The sequence below is a fragment of the Prosopis cineraria genome, unplaced genomic scaffold, assembly GCF_029017545.1.
Source record: "Prosopis cineraria cultivar Desert tree isolate PC_DT_omini unplaced genomic scaffold, ASM2901754v1 PC5, whole genome shotgun sequence".
Classification (NCBI taxonomy): domain Eukaryota; kingdom Viridiplantae; phylum Streptophyta; class Magnoliopsida; order Fabales; family Fabaceae; genus Prosopis; species Prosopis cineraria.
In genome coordinates, this window is record NW_026555336.1 from 29,581,500 (window position 1) to 29,601,579 (window position 20,080).

General features: G+C 35.1%; 2 protein-coding genes across 7 annotated transcripts; one reads left to right on the forward strand and one right to left on the reverse strand.

The window, feature by feature from the left end:
• Window positions 1-1,399: 1,399 nt before the first annotated feature.
• On the reverse strand, window positions 1,400-13,310 carry LOC129311220 (elongator complex protein 2). 3 transcript variants are annotated; one of them, XM_054953352.1, is made up of 11 exons: window positions 13,047-13,083; window positions 12,852-12,939; window positions 12,520-12,574; window positions 12,334-12,419; window positions 12,000-12,153; window positions 11,254-11,414; window positions 10,495-11,166; window positions 9,630-9,951; window positions 8,282-8,499; window positions 7,592-7,769; window positions 1,400-2,148 (listed from the first exon to the last, which is right to left on the reverse strand). In XM_054953352.1, exons 3-11 carry the CDS (start codon window positions 12,527-12,529, stop codon window positions 1,661-1,663), a joined length of 2,289 nt encoding a protein of 762 aa, XP_054809327.1. In that variant the 5' UTR covers window positions 12,530-12,574; window positions 12,852-12,939; window positions 13,047-13,083; the 3' UTR covers window positions 1,400-1,660. The 3 variants fall into 3 exon arrangements, with proteins under 3 accessions (XP_054809327.1, XP_054809325.1, XP_054809328.1); XM_054953350.1 differs by lacking the exon at window positions 12,520-12,574 and having other exon boundaries at window positions 13,047-13,310; XM_054953353.1 differs by lacking the exons at window positions 12,520-12,574; window positions 12,852-12,939; window positions 13,047-13,083 and having other exon boundaries at window positions 12,000-12,047; window positions 12,334-12,418.
• A 5,133-nt stretch (window positions 13,311-18,443) lies between these two features.
• LOC129310444 (auxin-responsive protein IAA32-like) lies at window positions 18,444-20,059 on the forward strand. 4 transcript variants are annotated; one of them, XM_054952284.1, is made up of 5 exons: window positions 18,444-18,760; window positions 18,998-19,099; window positions 19,228-19,479; window positions 19,616-19,724; window positions 19,863-20,059. In XM_054952284.1, exons 1-5 carry the CDS (start codon window positions 18,724-18,726, stop codon window positions 19,915-19,917), a joined length of 555 nt encoding a protein of 184 aa, XP_054808259.1. In that variant the 5' UTR covers window positions 18,444-18,723; the 3' UTR covers window positions 19,918-20,059. The 4 variants fall into 4 exon arrangements, with proteins under 4 accessions (XP_054808259.1, XP_054808260.1, XP_054808258.1 ...); XM_054952285.1 differs by having other exon boundaries at window positions 18,444-18,743; XM_054952283.1 differs by having other exon boundaries at window positions 18,446-18,760; window positions 18,912-19,099.
• Window positions 20,060-20,080: the final 21 nt, after the last annotated feature.

The window sequence follows — 20,080 nt, forward strand, 5'->3', positions numbered from 1 at the left end:
AACTTCATTTCTTCAACAGTTCAAAGCTTGTAGTACGTCACGATGTCAAACTAGAGTTGTTGGGGGAAAAAACATTCAAAATTTTCTGTCTGTACTGTTTTAGTGTCTACTAGCAAAGATGAACATGAATGAGTAATGACATATCAAAGTTTCTTTCTTTCTTTTATTCACTCACGCGCCTTACACTTCTCCCACATAGATAGAAGCCTACGCACGTACCCTCTCGTTCGAACTCGCAGCCTTGAAGGCGCCTTGATGCTATGAGGCTAGTAGGCCTTTTTAGCAATGAAAATATAAAAAATAACAATAAAATTATTTTAAATTATATAAATAATAATTTAATTCCTCAAAATATTATAATTTTATTAAAAAAAAATTTAATAAATTTTAAATTAAAAATATTATTTTATCCTGATTAGTTATAATTTTTTATTTAATTCTTGTAATTTTTTAAATGGAAATTGTGAATGAAATTTATTATTTTAAAAATTTATTTTTTAATAATATTTTTTTTAGTGTCTATCGGCAAAGATGCACGTGAATGAAATATGAAAGTTTCTTCTCTTCTTTTTTTTTTCCCCCTCGTGCCTTACACTTTTTCCACGCGCATGCCCTCTTGTTCAAACGCACAACCTTGTTTATTTGAACGCGCCTCTAGCAATGAAAATATTTCTTAATAAGTAAACAAAATTGAAATTACCCTTAGTAGTGAGATTGAATATAATAAAAAATGTTATCGATTCACATATTATGATAAAAAAAAACTACGTGGAAAGGGCTATTTTTATCTAGGATCAAAGGATAATTTAACTCCTAAATTACAAATTCAAAAGTGTTTGGAAGTTTAAATTTGTTTTTGTTATAATATTTTCATTCAACTTTTCAAAACAATATAATTTCATAGCCATTATTAATAAAAATTAACTTCGATCATTAATTTATAAAAAAAAACCAAAAACTATATAGTCAAGAATTAAGAAAAGTTGCTCTTTTCTGCCATTTTCTAATTAACAAATAGTTAAAATTAAATTTTGTTAATAATAAAGATGACATCATACCATCTTCAAAAATTGAAAAGCAAATTTGCTCCAAAAATGAATCAAGAACCCCAATGCTCCTACACAAATAACTTAGGGATCAAATTGCCATTTAACAAAAGCACAACATTTGAATATGGATTCGTTGATAATAGTTTTCACTAAACAAAAATGGAAAGTCGAATATGAGGACTAAGTGAGGATGCTGCTACTTCAATTAAAGAAGGCTGGACAAGTTATGGCAACCTAGGAATGAAGGAATGGGAGGAAGGAATGTGGGACGCCACAAGTTCCAAAGCCAACAGTTGAATCATTTGTTTGGCATGGATGAAATGAATTTCAAAAAGGGTAATGAAGAGAGATTTAAAAAAAAAAAATTGATATGCTTGCTTATATGTAAACAATTTTTCAAACCATTAAATATGCCTTGGACCCTACAGGATTCTGGAAGCAAACCCATCTAAACTTTAGTATAACAAAGTAAAAGATAATAACAAAACACATACAATAATCACATTAAGGCAGGAGATATAAAATTGTGGCTCCTGCCCCTAATTTTCAGTCCACTTTCAAAGAATACATCAAACTGCTTTTCTTCTAAGTCATACCTATGAATCAGAAATTCATTCTATAGGCATATCAGACTGATCACATGTTACTTCAAAAACTCTCACGCAATGATCAGCTCCACAAGAAGCCAGTTGCATACTCTGTTCACCTTCTCTCTTCTTCCTCCATGCCAGACGGTTCACAGAAGAGACATGGCACATAAGAGGATCCATGCGTACAGCAAGAGAAGCACCCAGACTTGTTTGAGAGTATGACAGGTTCCAGAGCTCTATTAGACCAGATTCCATCCCGATGGCGAGAAGTCCGTCGTTTCTCCGATCACTAAGACCAACCCAAGATAATGCTGTTACACTACTGTGAAACTGAGGCAGAGTCATGAGCTGCCTGACTGTAGATTCCCCCTTTACAGCCCAGATTTTCACTGTTTTATCCCGGGAACCTGTTGCGAATTCATGACCCTGTGGATTCCAAGAACATGACCAGATGATACGTTTGTGTCCTTCCTGCTTCGTGAGAATATTGTAGCTTATTTCACCTGTGCCTATAAACCAAAAGTGACTCAGATTTCTGTTCACTTTCAGCACTAGTTATGAAGAAAAAACTGACAGCTCTTGCAGTACAAAGGTAGCTCAGTAAATAATGTAAGGAGGAAAATACTTTCTTTTTTTTTTTTTTTGTGTTCCTTACAAGATCATCTGGTAAAATCAAGACACATGAAAACGTTTTTTTTTTAAAAAAAAAAAAAACACACACACACACACACTCCTTTTAGTTCCTATTATAAGACACCTCTAACCACCTCACTAGAACCAAAGAGAGGTGATTAGGACATTAACTTTGTCTAAAAAAAATTTCAAATTTACCTTATATTCTCTCTCATAGTTAATGAGTTTAAATAAGGGTAATAATGAAAAATGCAAATAATATCCCACCAAGGATCATTAATTTCTTTTAAAAGATGTCTTATAATAAGGACTGGATGGAGTATAAATATAAAAGTGACTGCTAATGTTATGGACAGTATGAAAAATGTTCCTATGCCACGCTTACTCTTTGCTGGAATATATGGGATATAAACACGTCAAAGTCACTTCTGATTGCACAGGCAATCAACCTGATCACTAGGGACTTCAGGGAGGACCATCCTTTCAGAGATATTATTTTTGAAACTAGATATCTGCTTACTTGAGTGTGGAATGTTTATTTTGATTTTAGTCATAGGGAAAATTTAGTTTATGCGGATGCTTTAGCCAAGTCTGATATTGTGGAATTTTCAGAGAGGAAAAATTGTATTATCTCATTACATTTCTAATGTACACACTGGTCCTATATATATACATCAAGAGATAAAAGCTAATAAATACTAATAAAGCCTAATTAATGGGATCCTAATAAATGTTAATTATTCACAATAATAACATAATATTCCCATACTTCCCCTCAAGTTGGATCATAGATACTAATCATGTCCAACTTGCTTATACAACTCTCAAATGCAGGCTTGGGTAGTCCCTTGATTAGTACATCAGCAGCTTGTAACTTTGTAGGTAGGTATGTCAGACATACAATACCTCCTACTTTCTCTCTGATAAAATGTCTATCCACTTCAACATGTTTAGATCTCTCATGCTGTACAGGATTCAATGCCATGCTTATACTAGCCTTATTATCACAATACAATTTCATTGGCGGCTCAACTCTGACTTGTATTTCTTCCATGACCCTTCTTATCCATAGTTCTTCTATAATTCCTTGAGCTAATGCTCTCAATTCTGATTCAACACTGCTTCTGGATACAACTCTTTGCTTTTGACTTTTCCAAGTTTCAAAGTTTCCCCACACAAATGAACAATAGCCAGAGGTGGATTTCTTGTCTCCATAAGTCCCTCCCCAGTCTGCATCGGTGTAAATCTCAATTGTCCTTTGATCATGCTTCTTGAATAACAATCCCTTACCAGGTGTACCCTTAAGGTATCTGAGAATACTATATACAGCTTCCAGGTGTCTCTTCCTTGGATCACACATGTATTGATTTACTACACTGACAGCAAAAGCAATATCTAGCCTCATATGAGATAAATAAATCAGCTTCCCAACCAGTCTCTAATATCTGTCTTTATCAATGGTTTCTTCTTTCTCCTTGTCTTCTTCTTCTTCAACTTCATTATCAGAGTTGTCTTCTCCTTCTAACTCCTCAGTGCCGCTTTTCTTAGGTGGCCTCTTCTTTTTCGAGACCACAATAGGAGTTTCCTCAGGTTTACAACCCAACATGCCAGTTTCCCTGAGAAGATCAAGTATATACTTCCTCTGAGATACATATATTCCTCGTTTTGACCTAGCAACTTCTATCCCGAGAAAATATTTCAAGTTCCCAAGATCCTTAACTTCAAATTCCTTACTAAGGACAGTTTTTACCCTTGCTATTTCATCAACATGATCTCCTTTAAGGATTATATCATCAACGTACACGATGAGGATGCACTTCTTAGCTCCCTCAGCCTTAACAAACATCGTATGATCTGACAATCCTTGCTTGTAGCCTTCTAACTTTTGCACCTTTGAGAATCTGTCAAACCATGCACTAGGTGACTATTTCAAGCCATACAGTGATTTTTTCAGCCGGCATACTTTGTCATTTCTGCCTCTATCAAACCCAGGAGGTAAAGTCATGTAGACTTCGTCCTTCAATTTTCCATTTAGAAAAGCATTTTTGATATCTAGTTGACGAAGATGCCATTCAAGGTTGGCTGCCACTGACAATAGAATTCTTAGTGTTCAGTTTTGCCACTGGCGCAAACGTCTCTTTGTAGTCTATGCCATAAGTCTGGATGAAACCTCTTGCTACTAACCGTGCTTTCAACTTGTCAAGTGTGCTATCAGCCTTATACTTTTGGGTAAAGACCCACATGCAACTAACCAGTTTTTTACCTCTAGGTCTTTCAATAATCTCCCATGTTTCATTTTTCTCCAAAGCTCTCATTTCCTCCATAATTGCATTCTCCATTCTGGTATTTCCAATGCCTCTTGGATGTTGTTAGGAATAACAACTTTATCCAAATTAGTGATGAAGGCTCGGTAACTAGGAGAATGAGCCTTGTAGGACACATGCTTCTGAATCAAATGCAAAGTACAAGACCGAGGTTGTTTCCGAAGGGCAATAGGTAGATCAAGATCAGTAGATTCACATCTTTGTTCTGAGTCATCTGGCCTACTAGATGGACCAATCTTTAGTACGTCAGCTTCAGGGACTACCTCTAGTTCTGACTCTCTTGGTGCCTCAGGTACAAGTTGCTCACTATCTTTTGTTTTCTTCTATCAAGTATAAACTAACAACTCTCCCTTTTGTGGTCTTTCCACATCTTTCTCTGTTTTCTTGTTTTCCTCAAACTTTGACATAAGAGAAGAGGTTGGTGAAGGTGGGATGTTAGACAAAGGTAAGGGTGATGGTTCTGGTAAAGGAGACATGGACTCAAGAAGTATATATTCAGCATTAGGTTCTAGTTCCCAAGTCTGAGATTTACCTACATTCTCCCCCTGAATTGAGGAATTAGAATAAAAAGGAGTTTCTTCATGGAAAGTAACATCAAGGCTTACAAGGATGCGTTTAGAAACAGGATCAAAGCATTTATATCCTCTTTGAGTAGGAGAATAGCCAAGGAAGATACACTTGATAGCTCGAAGTTCAAGTTTACTGCTTTGGTGGATATGAACAAAGGTTGTGCACCCAAACACACGAAACGGAAGTTTGGTTTCAATGTGGGATGTAGGAAAAACACTCTGCAATTTTTGGAAAGGAGTTTCAAAGGCTAATATTCCACTGGGCATTCGGTTGATGAGATAGGTTGCAGTTAAAATGACATCTCCCCAATAAAACTTTGGCACGTTGCAAGTGAACATAAGTGCTCTTGCAACTTCAAGGATATGTCTATTTTTTCTTTCTACGACCCCATTTTGTTGGGGTGTATGGGCACACATATTGGCATGGACAATCCCATGCATTTGGAGAAAATTACTCAAAGATTGGTTGAAGTATTCTGTGCCATTATCGATGTGTAAAACTTGAATGCTAGTGTTGAATTGGTTTTTGATCATGGTGAAAAAACTCATGAATGTGGATGCAGTCTCGAACTTGTTTTTCAAAAGGTAAATCCAACAAACACGAGTATGGTCATCAATGAAGGAGATGAACCATTTTGTTTGAGTACGGTTTGAAATGTGAGATGGTCCCCACAAATCACTATAGATGGTAGTGAAAAGTTTGATAGGTGTGTATTTGGCTCTAGGAAAGGAAGTTCGATGGTGTTTGGCAAGTTCACATACCTCACACTGGATTTCACTATGATTCAAGGTCAGGCATAAGGTTGGAAACAATCGCTGAAGGTAATGAAAATTAGGGTGACCCATTCTCTTATGCCATAGCATAAAATCATGAACTTTAGATGTAGATGCAGAATTACCAACAATAGGTGGGTTATCCACTCGAGTGATGACTTCTAAATGGTAAAGCCCCTCATATTCTTTGGCATTGCCGATTGTCATACTAGATGATAGATCCTAAAATACACAATGTGACGGGAGAAATTTAGCAAAACAATTTGAGTGCCTGGTCAATTGACTGATTGAAAGTAAATTATAGTCAAATTTTGGCATGTGAAGGACAGATTCCAAAATAATAGAATCTGATATACAGATACTCCCTTTTCCTGCCACCGGTGTTAAGGAGCCGTCTACAATTTTCACTTTAATATTTCCAGCACATGGGGTGTAAGTGGTGAACAATTGATGACAATTAGTCATATGATTAGATGCCCCGGAATCCACCATCCAGACCACTGCACTTCGAGTTGTCTTTAAAGCCTGAAGAAAAGACTCTCTTTTTGCCACAAATGCCATGGGTGCAGATATGGAATTATGCACAACACTACATAAAAGTAGCCACAGCACCACTCCTAGCACTTCAAATGAGGGAAAAACTTTCTAGTAGACTGAAAACAGAAGCCACAACCCAATATAACTCCAAACCAAACAAAACAAGGCACCAACAACACCATACGACCTGATATGGCTCAAAAACGATGTGCCCATTTACTGGATTGTGCTAGATCTGGCCGGAGAGAGTGCGTCGTTGCCGTCCGAGAAGATCGCGTCCTGAACGAAGCCGCCACGTGCCTCCACACGCCGCCGGAAGCTTGCTGACACAGTGAGCAGGGGTGGCGTGTGGTCTACACACGCCAACGTTCGCCGCCGCCATCCTAGGTTTCGCCTTTCGAAGCCTCCTGAGTATGTCTAGGGTGGCGGTGAGATTCAAAACTCGCTCCACCATTGTCCACACAAACGCCGTCACGTACTGTTCAGGCAGCCCCATTCTAGCCATTCCAAAACTAATTTAATTTGAAATTTTGAGCCTGATGCTCTGATACCATGTGGAATTTTCAAAGAGGAAAAATTGTATTATCTCATTACATTTCTAATGTACACACTGGTCCTATATATATACATCAAGAGAGATAAAAGCTAATAAATACTAATAAAGCCTAATTAATGAGATCCTAATAAATGCTAATTATTCACAATAATAACATAATATTCCCACAGATATTATAGGTTAGATATTTTTTGTGTCTTTGATCAACCCTTAACTTGTTTTGGAGGTTGATGATAGGATGACTTAGCTTGCTTTTTTGCTTTGTAATGTACTGTATGTCATGTTTTCATTCAAAAAAATAAAAAATAAAACTCATCCCATAGCAAACAATAACAACAAGAAGCCTTATCCTTTTAGGTTTGATCATTTCTTGACTTGCCAGGGTCATGTTAACAGGAAAGTCTTGCATATACTATACTAGTTTAGTTCATAATGCTCTTTCTATTTATTTTTTCTTCACGAATATCAAACTAAAATTATTCATATTCTTGTCACTCAATTAAATTGCTGAAGCACTCATGCATATGCCAATTCTATAGGTGATGCCTAGACCATGTACCTGTTCTTGTGATTCTAAAGATGGAGAAATGACGATCTCTTGAAACAGTCAAAAGAAAATTATCATCATGTGAGAATTCCATCTGTGTCACTGTTAAGCTGTGAGAATGCAGGTGGCCTACAGCTTTCCATGAGCCCACTTGCCAAAGCCATATCTCCGCCACATTTGCCGACTGAGCCTGAAAAGGCAAAACACAAGCAATGATTACCAAATTATAATGTAAAAATATCACTCATAAAAACTTAAAGTGAAAATAATGGTATTATTACCTACCAAAAACAAGCCAGTGTGAGCGCGCGTGTATCCAAGAACAAAAATTAACATTGAAATGAAGATAAAACTACTCTATCCATCTAATACCACAAATTAAGAAAGATGTGGTTGGAGCACCGTCACCTTGACCTAATATCTTGTATGTTAGGCATTTTTTAAGATGCTAGTTTCAGTAGATCCAGGGTGTCACAGGGCAAAAAAAGTTTAGGCGGTACCTCAAAGAAAGAAAAAAAAAAAAAAGGAACCTCAGATTACACCAGTCTTAGCTTAGTTAAGTTTAACAAAATATCGCCTGTGTCCATTTTATGAGAACTTTCAATTATCATGCCAAACGTCATTTGCTAGCGAGGTATTTCTAAGTGCCACTATAACTTTTAGTCTAATAAATAATTGTATATCAAGAATGATACCACATACCTTACATGAAGAAGCAACGAGTTCACCCCTATGGTCACAGCATAAAGAAAAGATCTCATTTCCATGACCATAGAGTTTGTGCGATTCAGGCCATAGTGTATGCCAAGCCAGTTGATCTTCAATTGGAGGCTCAGTCAACACTGTTGGAATTGCATCAGGAATAGTCTCAAGGGAGTCGAGACCATCAATCCCATTTCTCTCAGGGGTTTCATGTACAGCTGCATTGGAGCATAACCCATTAAACTATAAAAGAGATATAACTGATTTTATATGACTGTCAACTTCAATTTCAACAAGCACAAAAATTGAAATAAGGGATTTGAGTTTTCCATTCTTGACTGTCACCCTGCTGCCTACCATTGGGTAGTCTATATCATGGGAATTGGGTAGTCTATACCATAGAGAAAGGCCACCAACGGTGCATGCTACAGGCCATCTACAAAATACTTGTAGGATAACTAAAACATAAAGGTACACCTAAAAGCTAATATACCAGCTGATTTCCCAAGCTAGCAAAACCCCAAACCTATATCAATAACTGGTTCAATAAACAAGAAACTGAAATCAGATCTCAGAAAATACAATCCAAGGCTTACATTTATATGTTGAAGGTCCTCAAGCAGTACAGTGATTAAAAGACTTGACACAGGCTCACGTAAAGGGGTCAGAAAGCAAAAGAAAGCATATTATCTTGCATAGAGCATGATAATCTATAAGGAAAGTTGTCAAATGATGATGTCAATGTGCTTCACTATTCACTAGGGAAAATTTAGACATCCAGTTTTCCAGGAGCTGCCATACAATGGAATGGGAAACAGGTGAAAATTTGAATGGTCATCAAATATCAAAACAGACTGGTCAGGCAAACATCCTCTAAGATAGGATTAGGATGTGGGTAGCCACTAGGTGAACATCCCCTCCAGAAACACATTATTTGCACATTTTAAGCTCCGCAAAAATATTGAAGGATTAAACTAGAGGGGCTAGTTTGGCTGACCAAAAAAAAAAAATAAATAATAATAATAATAATAATAATAATAATAATAATAATAAAGGACTGAAGGGACTAGTACATGGCAAAATTCACCAAATTATCTAACGAATTAATTACCTGGATTACAAACTAGCACTTCATTTATGGACATTCTTTTAGTCTTAACCAGTGAATTGTTCTTATTTCCAGCTTTATTTCTATGTTGATGAACCTTAACCAACCCTAGATAACTGAGTTAACTCCGGCTGGCTAAAGCCATATAGAACTTTATAGAACCAGAGAAACAGCAGCTGAACCATAAGATATCAACACCATTGCAATGTGCAGCAACTCAATACATAAAAAATTACTAACCTTGAACATAAATAGGTTTCTGTGACAACCCAAGAGCAGACATATTTGCACCCAAAATCTGAACATCTGATTGGAAATCATCAGAAGAACAAGATTTCTGCAAAGAGGCATTATTCAAAGTCCTTAAAAAAGAAGAGGTAGCTTCAAATACTCTAGCAACTTTTTCTTCAGCTCCACTAACGAAACGATGGTTTCCCTTACTTTGGACAACTGTCACGCAATTAAAATCATGGCCATGAACCTGAGGACGAGCAATCTCATGCCAAGATTCCCCTGTTCGAAGAGAAGCCTCACTTTTCCATGGAGCATAAATTCTAGTTGTCTGCAAGTTTTATAATTTGCAAAATCAATTCTAAAACAAAACAACTTCAAATAAATAAATGATTATAATACATGTGAGGGCACATGCATGCATATGTGTGCGTGTGTGTATTTGTGTATAAAAGCTACATAACATGTGCAGACCTAAATTTAGCAAAATACAGTCATAAGCATCAAGTGAACGTAAGGACAGGAATTTTTTAAGAACCAAAGCAGTGCATAAAACTTGGGACTGAATTCTCTGCTTTTCAGTGCAACAGTTTTAGGAGCTTTGGGAAAATCCTTTCTGCTAAGCAGTTTTCCCAAAGATTGACTTTACACACAGAAAAAGGCAATATCTAGTTCATTTTTTCTTGGTTCTAACCAGTAGCCGCCCTACAGAACGCATTCAGATGACTTTCCTAATGGTACTGCTTAACTTTTAAAGTAACACGATATTGTCTACTTATGATTACATTCAGAACTAAAACCATTTAGCTGTAAGTTTTACAGAGTAGACAGTCTTATGCAAGAGTTCTTTTCAATTTTAATATAGGCAACACACCTGATCATGACTGACAGACAGAATATAATCGCCAGATCTAGCCCAGGCAATATCAGTCACTGATGCAAAATGACCAGAGGGAACCTTTTGTGGCAGCCAATTATCATTATCAACATTTTTCCAGAGATGGAAAGATCCACCATATCCATGCGCTAATATTGAATCTCCACGTGGGCTCCAGTGACCACCATAGAACCCTAGAGCACAATGGCTAAGTTCCCCAACAGTGACCACATTCATCCAAATACCAGAAGTCTTTTCAGGTTGCCATATCATCATGGTCTTGTCCATGGATGCTGATAAGATGCTCTGAGGTTGATAATATGAATCCCCCTCCATAGATGCAGCCAAAGGTGGTTGCCACTCCACTGAATATACCCAATCCTCATGTCCAAGTAAAAGTGATTCAAGAGATATTTGAAAACAAGACGAACCAACTACAAGTACAGGACCTTCTATGTAGGATGACAAGCTTATTTCTTCTTTCTTGTATATTGCATGTCCATTGGACGGTGAACTCCGTAGTGCCATCTTCCAAATTCGTATGCCTTTGTCCTGAGATGAACTTACCAGAAACATGCTGTCTGATTCACCCTTTGTGCTAATAGGCAATGAGAAGTCCAAACTTCGGATCCAATCTGTGTGTCCTTTTAGCTCACATGCACGAACAAGCTGGGTTCATATGTGAGAAAAAGAGAAGTTTTTATACATAGATAATATTTCCATATAACTTACTAAAGTACATATTTAAAAAACTACCTTTTCTGTCCTTCCCCCACAATAAAGATGAATCTTGTTATCCAATCCTCCCATTGCAAGAACTATTTGCCCACTATTTCCAGGCACTTCCGCCAATGATAGAGCCACCATTGGTTTACGACCAACAGAGAAAGAATCCAGACACAATAATTCACAGTCACCTAAAATGTAAAGCAAATTTCTCAACGTTGAGAAATTAATAATCACAAATTTGAATCTTTGGACAGGACAAAAGAAAACAAGACACATAAAAACTCAAAACTGCATCCCAGAAAAGAAAACCCATTTAAAATGGTACTTTAACTATTAGGTCAAAATAACTCATCTTCACTCCTCTCTGTTGGGCTTTTTAAGGCTTGTTCCAATAATCCAAACAGTCGTTTCAAAATTATTAATATTCAATCTAAACTTGTTCAGACATAAGACACGTTCTAAAACCCACATAAACTGGAACAACAAAGCCAGACAGTTAAACTGGGAACACTCTTGCGTGTGGACACTACATCAGTTAGGCACCAAACTCTATAACAGAACAACAGAAAAGGTTAACAAAATTAAATTCCAAAATCTGAATTGTTCTAAATCTGTCAGACGATAGAAAAATTCAAATGTATGTTTTGTCAGAGAGATTTGCCAGATAACGGGAGACAACATGTAGACTTTGAGAAGAAAAGAAGGTCAAGGTTAGATTCAATTTACAATAGAAGTGGCAGTAAACATCCATGTTGTCAGGAACTAAGCCTTACCTCCTTTAGCCATTGGAAATATCAGTTGCCACACGCATACTGTACCATCTGAAGAAGTAGAAGCAAACAATGCCTCAGTTTGAGAAATCATGATTCCATTAATGCATGTGACACCTTTCTTGTGTGATTGTGGTGCTTGTAAGACACATCTCCACTGTGGACAGATGTCAGAAATACATGTAACAGTAAATAAAGGCTTCAAACTGTCTAGAAATACTTGGAAAAAAAAATTGATAAGGCCCCACTCCTTGTCGTCTTTTCCCAGAATCATCTAAATTAGTTTGGAAACAAGTCAGCAATGCATAAAAAGAAAAAAAAAATGAAACCAGTGTACCTTCCCATCAGAAAGGGACAATGCCCAGAGAAAAATAGCACCATCTGCATCGCCAGATAACAAATAATGTTGCTCCAACTGTTTTGCTGCACAATCAAGGAAAAAGCTTAGTAAGAACTTGGCTCAAGAACCAAACATAAACTTCGTATTTCATTGTGTAAGTCAATTGTCTGAATCAATGAGGACCTGTATCCATTCGTGGATTAAGGCAGTAAATTGCGCTTTTGGTCTTTGCTTTCTACTGCAATAACGATATCAAATGAACTCAAACTTAAAAACCAAAGCACACGAAAGAGGGAGGTAAAGCACGAGGATTTAAATATCTTTTCTCCTCGAAACATCTGCCCCTCCTCTCTCCCTCAATATTTTTCTGATAATTTCTCACTTAATTTATAGCCCATCTCATCGTTATGCTAGATAGACCATTCCAAGTACAACAAAAGAAATTCACCGAGAGTTATGTAGAAATGCACCAAGTTAAGGATTTCTATTCAATAGCAGAAAGCAAAAGAGGCTACCTCTAAAAGCAAACTTGCTGTTAGGAAGCCAGTGGGTGCAGTTCACAACTGCTTTGTGACCCGGAAGAGTAGTCAGAATTTGAGCACTCTGTCAAAACCCAATCAGAAGAAAACGAAGGGAACTCTCAATCAGATGTTTAAGACAAAAAAATCACCGAAATAAGAACATAGTGAGTTAAAGAAACCGAAAGGGACCTCGGGACAGTATATAGCGACGGCGTTCTGAGCACCAAAGGAAACGAGGCCACAAGCACCCCATGAAACGTTGTTCACTACTCTGTTGCATCCTGCTCCTATAAACACTCTCTTCACTTCGGCCCCTCCGCCCCCACTACTCGACATGGTGACTGAAAAGCATTCAGTTTGAGAGAGGTGGTGTCTGTCTTGACAAGGCGGCGAAAGAACGTGCTCTTTCTTCTCAGGCCAGAAGAGCGTCGGAGTTGGGGCCGAGAAGGAAGCAGAGAATTGGGTCAGCGAGGGAAAATGGGCTTTGAAGCCCAAACTAAAACCGGCTTCTTATATAAAAATGGTTTTTTTCGCTTTTACACTGACAAATGGGCCTTTGTCGTTTGTTATGCTTGAATTTGGAGTTGATTGACCTTGGAGTTTTTACTTTTTATGATCATATATTTTTCACTGCTGGAAGTTTTAAAACAAAAAAATATTCCTGAAAAATGCATTTAAACCAAAGAAAAAAGGTCTTTCTGAAATATCCTTCCTTACTAATCTCAATAAAAAAAAACTATAATCTATGATACTCAAAGGATTAACCCATACAAAAATTATCAAGTTTATAATTTAAAATAATGGAATCCTAAGTTTTCATAATTAAAAAATGAATCAAACTCATTCATTAAATCATTAATCAATGTAAAATCATGTTACAAAAGCATGAGATACATCAAAGGAGTTGAAAATAGTTGAAAAATCTCAAGTTGCTAAAAATAGAATAATGTGACGCGTTGCAGTGTGTTACATGTTCTTAACAGCAGATCTAGGCAACTTTCGGCATGCCCCATTTCTTTATCCAACGTCCAAATAAGATAATTTAGGTGTTTATAAAATTTTTTTTTCATATACTAGCTAATGATATGAGTTTCACTTTCAAATCAAGTCACATCAAGAACTTGAACACCCAAACACATTTTCACATTTTATTATAAACTTTCACAATAAAAGGTGTCCAAACCCTATACAAGTACCAAACACCATTTTTAACACCCAAAGCATATTCATTGGACTAAGGACTGACGGTACAACACACCATATGCACAAATACACCACTATATCAAAATTTTATTCCGCAACCCCGTTAATACTAAAAATAGAATAGGGAGGTTCTAGCATTGCATTTCATTAAAAATCATTTATAATATGTTTAAAACAACCTTACTACACTTATATTAGTATTTTGGCCCTATCCACATTTACAACTCATCATAAACAACATTTTAGGGTCCAAAATACATTTCATACATCACAGACAACTATATGATACAAGTGTAAACAAAAATACATTTTAATTGGCAATATTCACCCTATTACACAAAATAAATGAATTAAAGAGGCATACAATAGGAATACTTAGATTCCTAAGCCTCCAAAGCCTTTTCCCTTTCAGTATTAAAGTTAAAGCCTATAAAATATTAAAGAAGAGATGTGAGTCTAGTCACTTAGTAACCAAGATAAGCCTACCCTATACAGTTGCATATCAATTGAATAAACATATAAGATTGAAGTTGATTTTCTCAAAATCCACACTAACACATGTAACACAAATGATTATTTTTCAATTAACTCAATCTCATCTCAATCACAAGGTACATTGCCACAAGACATACAAATATGTGATAATAACGCAATTTATTATTTCAACTTGCCACAAACTTAAACAACAATGTGACACGTCATATAATCACTTATGCATGATTAAACCATCCTTATATTTTTCAATTGAAATCGTGGGCTATAACATCAAATAAGGTTTAGTTCGTGTGACTAGACTACCCAAGCTCACCAATTGTGAGATGTGACCGGCCAAAAATCACAAGACTTACTCTTAGGTCATGGCTTCCCTCACTCTCGAATCCTTGTGGTGTTGTATGCCTTAAACTAACCTTCTTGATACACTAGTGGAGATAGGTAAGTTTTAGTCTCTCGATAAACTATAGAATAAAGATATACCCTCGTGCATTGAAAGGTAGTCAAAAATGCCATATAGATTTTAACTACTCTCATTAGGCTTACTTTCGCCAATTGATCATGTCATGTATGATGCCCACTCATTTTTTACAATATTATTTTCAAAATCAACACATTGGGCTTATGACTATGCTACCTAAATGAGCATCAAATCTCATTTTTGCATATATCACAGATATTCACTACTTTCAAACTCAACACAATCATTTATATTCCATTTGATCATCAATCAAAATCTTCATAACAATCATTAATTTCATAGTTTAATACAAATTGTGGTTTGAAATGCATTTCAAATTTATCTTCGCATTTTAGTTCAGTATCAAAGCGAATGTACTAACACATGATGCATAGTATGTTATCACATCAACAAAATCAATTTTTCACATACACACAAATCCATTTTTGCATTATCATACAATTAATAAACAATTACCTAAAGTAGAGTTTTCTCAATTATTTTAAATTTTTGAGAGGTCATAGATTTACCCCTCAATAATTAGCTTCTAAGCTTGATTTCCCAAGTCAAAATGGTGTCCAAATGCTCAATCTATAATTAATTAATTCTAAATTTATCAACATTGTCAAAAACACAATTTCGACTCTCACACTTTCACTTTTACAATACCCAACATCCTTATTTCTCGCTTTAGAGCTTACCTATTGGGTTTAATGGCTCTCATTAGCATTATTCAACTTCATTAAGTATCCACATTACCATTAATACCTCAACCACCTCCATAATTTCGAATTAAATGTCTAATTTCAAACATCAATGACATTCACCAACTAAAAGTATCAAAATCCATAATCTCTAGGTTTAAATAATCTAAACAATTCTCATAAACTTCATTTGAGTCAATAGGTTCGGACCCATAACCTATATAGATCGAAAATCATCTCTCATTACCAAACTCTAACCAAAAACTTCAAGAAAGTAGAAGAAAATGGAAGATTAGGATGTAAGACACTTACCTTAAGTGTTTTTTAACCACAAAGTACACCTAAACCATTAATATGGCAAACTCTAGCAAGGCAAGGACGAGCTCTTCTATTTCCCTCTTCTTTTTCTTTTCTTTTTTTGTTTCAGTTCGTGATCAATTTATTAGAAATTTTGGCCGTGCATCATGACGCACACAGCATGCATTATGGCACATGATATAAAGTAGCCCTCTTGCTTCAGTGGTCATTTATGTGCTGCGACAGACATGTTGCATGCTACGGTATGTGGTACAGAAACACTTTCTTTATGTTTTTTTCCTCCTTTCAATGTTTGAGTGGCACAACTTCACTTCAAACTCATAATTAGAATTGAAATCACAACCAATTACATATATTAAACCTCTCAAGCTATACATTACATCAAATCACTCAATTTTCATAATCAAACTTGATTAATTCCTTAATAATCCAAGGATTAAAATTTAAAATGTTAAATTTTCAGTATTTTAAAAAAGGAGGTTTTCTTTATTATAAATCTGTTTTTGAATTTTCTCCAAAATAAAAACTAAGTTTAAATTCTTATTAAAACAAATGCCTCCATTTAATATTAAATAATATCTTGAACAAAATTACTTTTAATAAAAAAAAATACATGTGGGTAACAAGAAAACACTTGGTGCGTGTTTAGCGGTGATAAGAACGGAATGATAAAAGGTAAATGAAAAGACTTGCAATGGCAAAGAAAAAGAAAGAGCCTCATTGGAAATAATGAATAAAAAATAGACATATTTATCCGTATAATTTTTTTAAAAAAGTAAACAACAAAAGTATTTCATAAGGAAAAAAGAAGAGATAATTAGTCTTGATCTATAAAGAGCAGGGTTATTTCATTATTGACAACATGATTTCTAAGGGAAATGGCTTTTCTTAGTTATTTTGATTTTGATGCAAGGCCGCGTTTCTTCTACCAATTTAATTGTCATTTTTGGAAGAAAAAAAAAATGCCATCCTCCCATTACTATACTTATCAATTATATTTTTTAAAAAATGGTTTGACTTTTATGTAAACGTATGATGATTGTGGCAATAAATATAGTAAAATTAATAAAATAAGCGAAATATTAGGTTATATATAATAATTACAGCATCATATTTGAATTTATGAGATCATCACTTGAAAAAAAAAAATCTTCTTACATTCTTTGATTTATTATTATCCAATGTCCCTTGCTGCCATGCATTAATCGGACTCGCTTGACAAATCATTCAATTCTGTTTCTTTTAAGAAAGAATTCGGACCAGAATTAAAATATCTACCGGAAAAAAGTATCTGTATGTTTTCTCACCTTAAAAAGTTGATAGAGACTGAGTATTTGTTGTAGTATGTTCACTTCAAATTACATCATCCCAAGTTGACAAAATTCCTTTGTTTGAATGTCACTCCAGATAAGATTTTATATCTTTTAAAAAATCTATACTATCTTGGGTCCTATACATAAATAACTTTTTTTTTTAAAAAAAGTTAATAGTCATTTTTGTAAGTCACTTTAAATAAAAAAAATTATTATTAATTACTTTCTTTTACTTTTTACCGTTTAACAAGTTTCTATAAATAGAGTAAAGTGTTACATATGAAAGAGAAAGTATTTTTAGAAATGATGCATTCAATAAAGGTAAATTAAAAAAAAGTCTTCATTTTCCAAACATCAATAATTTAATTAGATTTCTTTGATTTTAATGAAATAGTTAGAATAATAAAATTATCTTAAAATTAAATTACTTTTCATTTTACCTCTAAATTTAAATAAGAGTAATTTGATATAATGATATGTGGAAAAATTTTCTTAGACATCAAAAGGTTGCACTTTTTATAAAAAAATACAATAACATATTTTTAAAATTGCACATCAAAGGAAATATTAAAGACCATGATCCTTTAAAATGTGACTAAGAAATAGGACTCGAGGGAGTAAATAGTAACAGAAGAGTAATTTTCATCATTATTGATAATTAAAAAAAAATTACCTCAGGCCCAAAAAGAAAGCTCCATATACCCTGCAAAATATACAGGAGATACGTAAAGAACTTTGAAAACCTCAGATTCTCAGATAAACACAGTATCTATTATCTTAGTCATAATGTCTTAATCAAGAACAAGAAATTACAAGAATGAATCTGAACTTTAACCAGTAAAAATATCCTTTCTTGCATTTGTGGAATGGGTTGTGGGGATCAGACCAGGCCTTTGTTCCCTTGAAAAGTAGCATTCCTGTCATCTGATTGTCACAGAAAAGACCTGTCCCTATATCTATATACCTTCCCTTAAATTATTTTCTGATAGTGTTTGCTTTTTTGAACACATAATCCACTGAAATCCCACAAACACTTGAGGATTTCACGTCTTAAAAACATCAGAATAATGATTCTAAACTGATTCTTAGCCCTGATCATCCCTTCATTCTTAACCACTGATATGTGATTGAAGTGAAGATATTTCTGTCAAAATTTTTCTAAGCTAGTATTAATGTGGAAAACACAGCTTGCATGCCCTCAAGTATACCTTGGAATATTAGCACAAGAGTCTAAGGATTTGTAGTGAAGTGAGGAAACAAGATCCAGAACAATTTTTGTTAGGATCAACATGGCCATTATTCCATGTTGTTGAGGTGTTTTGTTTCTACCTTCTGTTCCATGTTGACAGTACCAGAAGATAAGCTTTGTGCACTCAATGATTGATAATGGGGGAAGGTTTCACTGTCTTCCATGTGCCTCTCTCTCTCTCTCTCTCTCTCTCTCTCTCTCTACATTTTTAGTTATATATATATAATCAAAATTGACCCTATAAATAGATGATTGCATGATTCATGAATTCAACTCAATAGACCTTCATCACTGACAGAGTCAGAAATTTTCAAGCTTAGAAGTTACAATTTAGGAGTACAGTATCTCCATGGATTCAAACACTTCAAGCTTTGTTCTGAATTCTTCAACTTTTCACCCAGATTTCTACCAAGGCAAAGATGATAATGATGAGGATGGCATGATTGACCTGGGACTTAGCCTCAGAACTGTCCAGCCTGAAGCTTATCATTCTTCTAGCAACTGTATGCATTTAACAGTCCCTTGTTCAACTTCAGTTCTATTCTATGATAATGATTCAGGCTTATGTAACTCTTAAATTTTCTAGTAGTCGTTGGTGTTTGAAACTAATTTAACTGTGCTGTGAGTTCAGTTTTAAGCTTGTGGAGATATGATGACCTCATGGATTGGCCTGAGTCTAATAATCTCAACCTCAAGAGCTCAAGCACAATGCATTCAAAATCCGTCCCAGAGAACTTTGATGAGGAAATAGAAGGTGTTCAGAGCAATGATAGGTGGGCTTATGTGAAAGTTATCATGGATGGTGTTACAGTAGGCAGAAAAATTTGTGTTCTTGATCATGAAGGATATCCAAGTCTTGCAAACCAGTTAGAAAACATGTTTGGTAAGCATGATGGCAACTAATTCTCTTCTGGGAAGTAGTCACAGAAATTCTTAAGAATTTTCTAGAAGGTTTGTATCTACTCTTGATCTTTACTAATATTCTTTTGTTTTTAATTTCTTGTGCCACTCACGTTCAGGAAGCAAATCTGTTTCTGGTTTGAAACTGTTCCAATCTGAGTCAGAGTATTTACTGTTCTACAAAGACAGAGAAGATCATTGGAGAACAGTAGGTGATGTCCCATGGAAGTAGGTTTCCTTTTCCTCGGTGTCCTGTTTGTGTTACCATGTTCTGCATTCTGTTCTGAAACTATTTACTACTTCGAACTCTATTATCTAACTTTATTTTCTTTTCAATCCCTTGTTTTTTCTGTCATTTTGACACAGAGAGTTTGTAGAAAGCGTGAAGAGGTTGAGGATTGCAAGAAAGAATACAACCTAAATTTTCTGTGTGTTTCCTGATGTTTCTTCATTGTGTATTTGAGTTATCAATGTCTTGAATACAGACATTTTGAATGTTACTTAGATATTCAAAGTTTTATTACTATTAATACAAAAATAACAGCGTGCCAAAATGTTCTACATATTTTAATGCATCATTGGTT